Source organism: Rhincodon typus, unplaced genomic scaffold (assembly GCF_021869965.1).
Source record: "Rhincodon typus isolate 14 unplaced genomic scaffold, sRhiTyp1.1 hic_rhity00003763, whole genome shotgun sequence".
Classification (NCBI taxonomy): Eukaryota; Metazoa; Chordata; class Chondrichthyes; order Orectolobiformes; family Rhincodontidae; genus Rhincodon; species Rhincodon typus.
This window is the reverse complement of record NW_025969401.1, coordinates 8,614-15,382: the sequence shown is the minus strand read 5'-3', so window position 1 is coordinate 15,382 and position 6,769 is coordinate 8,614. Positions and strand designations below refer to the sequence as shown.

The 6,769-nt window shown below is 39.2% G+C and overlaps 1 protein-coding gene across 1 annotated transcript in view; it reads left to right on the top strand.

Moving 5' to 3' along the window:
* Positions 1-3,557: 3,557 nt before the first annotated feature.
* Positions 3,558-6,769, top strand: part of LOC125481833 (son of sevenless homolog 1-like) — a gene marked incomplete at its 5' end in the record, with an annotated part of 8,976 nt that continues 5,764 nt past the window's right edge. The window contains one exon of the mRNA XM_048593758.1: positions 3,558-3,689. Coding sequence (XP_048449715.1) covers positions 3,558-3,689 — 132 coding nt within the window. The remainder of the gene's footprint in view (positions 3,690-6,769) is intronic.

The window sequence follows — 6,769 nt, the reverse complement described above, 5'->3', positions numbered from 1 at the left end:
TTTTTTTCTTCACAGATGCTGCCAGACCTGCTGAGCTTTTCCAGCAACTTCTGTTTTTGTTCCTGATTTACAGCGTTCTCCGTTCTTTCGGGTTTTGTTTGAAGTTAGACGTGGATCCTTTTCCTGGTAATGTTGCATTCTGTTAATAAACAGTTATGTGCTGTATGCCTGTTAACCCACAGTCCCAGCCAACACTCTTTTTTATATGTTTTCAATCAGTCTGTTCGGATATGATATGACACACACCCAGAGCAAGTCGGACTTGTAACTGGACCCTCTGGTCCTGAAGTAGAGACATTACCACTTCACCACAAGACTTGCCAACTCAAGTCATTCTTTAAAAGTGACTCATACTACTTAGCCAAACATTGGCCTTCATCTGAGTAGATATTTTCTAATCAACCTGTTGAGAGATGTTATCACAGGTCTCTGGAGCAGGTGGGATTTGAACATGAGCCTCCTCACTCGAATGTAAGAACACTACCACTGCACTATAGGAACCTCTACACATTTTTAATCAATCTGTTTTGACACACCTCTAGAGCAGACATACTTAAATACAGGACTTCTGGTCCAGAGTTAGGGACACTACCAAAAATAAATTTGAATTAGCCTGTTCAGAGATATTATTGCGTACTTCTGGAGCAGGTGAGATTTGAATTTGGGCCTTATGGCTCCAAGATAGCAACAGTAGATATTTCCTAATCAACCTGTTCAGAGTTGTTATGACATACCTCTTGAGCAGTTGGGACTTGAACCCAGGTCTCTTGGCTCAGAGGTAGGGTCACTATCAGTGCACCACAAAAGACTTTCACCTGAGTATCTTGGAAGTGTAATTACATAGCAGTTAAAACACCCGGACCAATCTCTATCTAGTAAGGTCTGGAAAGTAAGCCGAGAGAATTGGGGAATTGTAAGATTAACACCCTTGTTCCTAAAAGTTATAAATCCAACAGTTACAGATCCATCAATTGAATCTGTGCTGGGAAAGCTTTCAGAATGATATTTCAGGATCAACTTAATGGTCATTTGGACAAATGGACGCTTGAAGGGAAGACAGCATAAATCTAAGGGCACATCATTATGTTCAACTAACTTGATTGAATTTCTTTAACACATTTGAGTGTGGTGTGATTTTTGTCACCTCTGTCGACTTACCAAAGGTGTTATTAAAGTGCTGCGTGTCAGGCTTACCGGCAATTTGAAATCCATGTAATGAAAGAGGTGATAACAGTACTGTTATCTAGTTGGCTGAGGGATAGGAAACTATAATGGTAAACAGTTGTTCTTCAAATTGACTGCTGTTCATCTATGTTAATACCTGGACTTAGGAATATAAAGCATAATTTCAAAATTTTAGATGACGCAAATCTTAGAATATTGTGAATTAAGAATTGGATGTTGATAGACTTCAGGAGGCCATGGACTGGTAGAATAGGTGGGTCTGATAGAGATGAATTTAATGTTGAGAAATGTGAAGTGTTTCGCTTTTCTGGGGGGGCGGGGAGGAGGAGGAGAGGTAATACAAACTGAAGAGTACAATTCCATAGTGAGTACAAGGATAGAAATACCTAGGCATGCATGAACTGTCACAAACTGGATGAGCCAAATGGTCACTTGTTCTGTCAACTAACTATGATGTGAAGTAAGAAGGAAGAAAGAGATAGGGACATCTTGAGGAGAAGGTTGAGATGAATGTTAGGCGGTCCTTAGATAATTTTAAAAGTGATTTGAGAGGAGTGAAACAGAGTGAGATACTCAAAGAAGGAAATAGTACCACTGAACTGGGGAGAACAACCAAAATGTGTCTTGGTGATGAGGGCCAAATCACTGTTGATTTTTGTTGACACTAACTGCTTCTGCTTTTTCCTGTCTTAAGTAATAGCTGCTGAAGGATTTCCTCTCAAGTGCCAAATTAACTCCCATTTAACTATTATGATCTTTCATCAGGCTTGATTTCCTTTTATGACTTCACTTAAGGCACTACATTTTTCAACCAAGGTTGCTGTCTTAATAAATTGCCTGTTTCCCTCCTTTAATTTTTTAAAAATTGGGACCTGTATGAAACACATCTGCACTGAAACTGTTATTCTTTAATTTGCTGCTGCCTCAAATTCAATAAATCAGATATATTGCCTTCTCCAGTATTTTCTAGGTCAGTGAACCAAGTACAAATTTTGTTGAAATTTTCAAAGCTATAGCATAATTTCAATTATGTTTTGGGATTATCTAGATTCATGTTAAGGTACAAATGTTTCATTAGATGTATGGTTTCTGCAGTTAATGGTTGAAATGCACAGTGGTCTGCTGGCAATGAGAATTGCATGATACCATGAAGCTTGGAATGTGCTGGGGTTTCAGAGAGGTTTTAACATATCTGAAGCTATGATTATGTAGCAATCCTGGTTTAACCCAACAAATCGGTTAATTGCTACATATATTACTATTTAAAATAGTTCATACATCCAAGAAGAAACATCTGCTTATTTAAGAATACAGTTACTTGTACTAGAGCCAAACATTCCTCTTGAGACATGCTGCGTCAGCATTTGATTCAAAATGCCTCATCTTGAAGATGTAATAGAGTTCAGCGTCGGTCGCATATTTATTTTGACTGTACTACTTATTAACGTTTATTTCACTGATCAGATGCTTTCAGAATAGTATCAATTCATAGCAGATGTGAGACCTTCTGAAGACAATTTGCCATTTTTTCCTCCAAATTCTATAAGATTGTGTTTCATTATTCGAGAAGTTACTGTATGTGCCATAATTTATGAATTTATCACCATTGTCGATTTTAATTTGTATTTATTGTATCAATGCAGTAGCTGTAACAAACGTGCAGACTGAATCCAAAGTCATAACCTGGAGGCTATGTGAAGTTAATTCCCAAAAGGTTGACTTTGAGCTTGGTAGTATTTAGCAACATTGCGGAGAAAAGTCACTTTTGTCATCCACTCAACAGAGCATTTTGCAAGAGCACAAATTCAAAGAGAAAACTAACATTTATACTGCTTGAGAGGAGAGTGCTGATTGGTTGGCAAAGTGTGCACTGAGAGGCAGTGGCATTGCCATGGAGAATTCAACGATTTGTGCTGATTGACCTTTAACAGTCAGGCTTTGTTTAAATTTTGAATCAGGCAGGTTGATCTATCCTGAAGAGTACAAGATGAGAAGCTTTGACAGAACGTATTTTTTCAATAATACTTGTGTTCTGTACTATCAAATGACTATTTAGCACTACATTGTCATTGGGCTTAAACTTCCCTGCTTCTATGCTTGTTCCTGTCCACATTATATCTGTCTGATTTAGTATTGTCACAAATTTGATCAATATTGTTTAGGCAGTGCAAGGAAATTTTCTTGAAACATCAGGGAACTGGCCCCTGAGTATTCATGTGCAGGGAAGGATGGCTTGTTGAGATGAATATTAAAATTTTCAAATTAGTATTCTGCATAAATTAACATTTGAATATGTAAATAAATATCAGTAATGTGCAAGTGACTAATAACTGAAATCACAGAATACAGCTTTATTAAAAATCTCTTTCTAGGAACGTGTGCAGAAATCATTTCCACATCCAATTGACAAATGGGCCATAGCCGATGCTCAATCAGCCATAGAAAAACGTAAACGTAGAAATCCTCTTTTGTTGCCTGTTGACAAAATTCACCCTCTTCTAAAGGTAAGATTTGCAGAATTAAATTTATGATTTTTAGAACACTTTTATGGGAGTTAAATTTAATTAATGGATAAGGAATTTGTCTAGGAGTACTACCATGCATTAATCATTGAATAGTCCTGAATTATTTTTTATTTAGGCTGCCCTAAAATGTTGTTTTGGGTTTATAATCCAAGTTTGTTCCTTTGTAGAAATTCTGTTTGTTATCCGTCACATTTTTTGGCATTAAAATACAGTTTCCACTATGTATACAAAGAGGATCAGGAGTTGTTGGGAAGTTCTTCACTAGTAGACCCAAAAGGCATAAGCTGCAAGAAATGTGAATTTTATTGTAGTTTTTCTTTGCCCCTGGCCTGCTGTCCAGGATATCTGACCACTGGGCATAACCATGATAACTACACTATGCAGTTCTGATTGTATTCCCTTAAACATTCATCTTCCAGGGAAAGGGTAGAGTTTGTGGAATATCTGTGGGGTGACATCGATGAATATCTCAAACTAATTCTATTGCATTCAGCCGCAATTGATAGTTGTGTTTCTGTTTCTGCGTCAGTCTCCATTTTGTCTTTTTGCCCTATCTCAATGTTCCTGAGACTGGAAGGTTTGAATTAAGGGGAGAGGCTGGATAGGTTAGGAGCATTGGAGGCTGATGGGTGACCTTCTAGAGGTTTATGATATCATGAGGGGCATAGATAAGGTGAAGAGCCAAGGTCTATTCCCTGGAGTAGTGGCGTCCAAAACTAGATGGCATAGGTGAGAGGGAAGAGATTTAAAAGGGACCTAAGGGGCAACTTTTGCACAGAAATGAGCTGCCAGAGGAAGTGATGGGCATGGGTATAATTACAACATTTAAAAGATATTTGAACACCTATATGGATAGGAAAGGTTCAGAGGGATATGGACCACAGTAAGGCAAGTGGTATTAGTTCAGTTTAGGAAACTGGGTCAATATGGACGAGTTGGGCCAAAGGGCCTGTTTCCATGCTCTATGACTCAAGAACTAAATTGATTTGCATATTGTCTTCAATTTTTCTCTTGTCTTTGGATTGGAATCCAATGTTGTAACATGTAGGAAGTATTTGTTTTGCAGGTAGTAAAGGTGGAATTTGCTCACCAACTTGTTGGAATGGGCATTGTTGCTCACTTTGCAGATGACAGAAAGATAGGTAGTGTTGAGGAAGTGGAAAGGCTGATGAAGAACTTGGACAGGTTAGGAGAGGTGGGGGAAGAAAGTTGGCAGATGGATTACAATATGACCAAGTGTGAGCTTTTGCACTTTGTTAGGAAGAAGAGATAGAGACTATTTTCTAAATGGGGAAAGACATCAGAAATATGAAGCACAATGGGACTAGGGAGTCTTAGTTCAGGATTCTCTTAAGGTTAACATACAGATTCAGTTAGGAAGGCAAATGCAATGTTGGCATTCATTTCAAGAGGTCTAGAATACAAGAGCAGAGATGTACTGCTGAGACTGTAAAAAGGCTCCAGTCCAACCGCATTTGGAATGCTGTGAGCAGTTTTGGGCCCTGTATCTCGGGAAGGATATTGGAGGGTGTCCAGAGGAGGTTACAAGTATGATCCTGGGGATGAAGGACTTGCCATATGAGGAGCAGTTGAGAACTCTGAGTGTGTACTTGATGGAGTTTAAAAGAATGAGGAGGAATCTCATTGAAACTTACAGAATACTGAGAGGCCTGGATAGAGTGGATGCTGAGAAGATATTTCCAGTCCTAGACTAGACTAGGACCTGAAGGCACAGCTTCTGAGTGAAGGGCTGACCCTTCAGAGCTGAAATGAGGAGGAATTTCCTCAGCCAGCAGGTGGTTAACCTGTGAAACTCATTGTTGCAGAAGGCTGTGTATATCAAGTTCATTGAGTGTATTTAGGATGGAGATAGGTCCTTGATTGGTAAAGGGATCAAGGGTTACAGGGAGAAGACTGGAGAATGGGGTTGAGAAACATATCACCCATGATCAAATGGCAAGGCAGACTCAATGGGCCAAATGGCCTAACTCCATCTGATGGTCTGAGGGGTAATCTGCTCATTCTCGAAAAGTTGACCTAGCTGGGCGATGCCATTCCTGTGTCAAATTCAAAATCTACCAGCGTGAATGACGGTGCAGTGGCAAACATGCTTTAGATTGGGCCCATTTTGATATTATTCAGAAAGTATCCCGTTTTGAGATGTGTGTCATTTGTGCAGAATCAAAATGCTGATTTAATCGCTATTGGTTCAGACACCCCATCTTAACTCATAATATGCTACAGATCAATTAAATATATTTTCTAATCAACCTGTCCAGTGGAGCAGGTGGGATGTGAACACAGAATTCCGAGCTGAGAGATAGGGCTACTACCGCTGTGGTCAAAAACCCTCGGGCAATGAAACATTTTTTTAATCAACCTGTTGAGAGACGTTATTGCACACTTGTGGTGCAGTTGGGACTTGAGCCTGGGTCTCTGTCTCAGAGGAAGGGACACTACCATTCCAGTAATTGTTTACACCTGTTTCTCTGTGAAACTGTTCTTTTGAACTCAGTGTGGACTCATTGTCATGTAATGCCAATGGTACTGCTCTTAAGTGGCTGGGATAGTCAGTCGACTCAAAGCCAACTGTACAAAACAAAAGACTCAGGAAGAGGAGGTTCTGCCCTTGGCTGAAGGTCAGAATGCAAGGCACATGTTTCTTAAATCCAGCAATTGAAGAGAAAGATTAATGCTTGTGCAAATAAGGCAGTGTACCAAAATAAAAATGGCATTGTGAGTTCATTATTTTGCCTTCTGTACAGAAAGATAAATGAAGCTAATGAAATGTGTGCCTTTATGACCATTGGCAAGGTCAACATCTGAAAGACACCAACTGTTGAACCAGAGCAAAAAGGAATATTTTGGGGGTTAACAAGACATTGAAAACAGTCCTGAATTTGTAATAGCCTTCATACAAGTCTACATTATTGCTGCTGAATATGACTGGGGATGTGAGAAATATTTCTGGAGCATGATGCAGCTAACAATTTCCAATACTAAGTGTTAATATAGAACGATACCTGGTCTTGCAACTGTGGTCATTCATCATCTTCCCA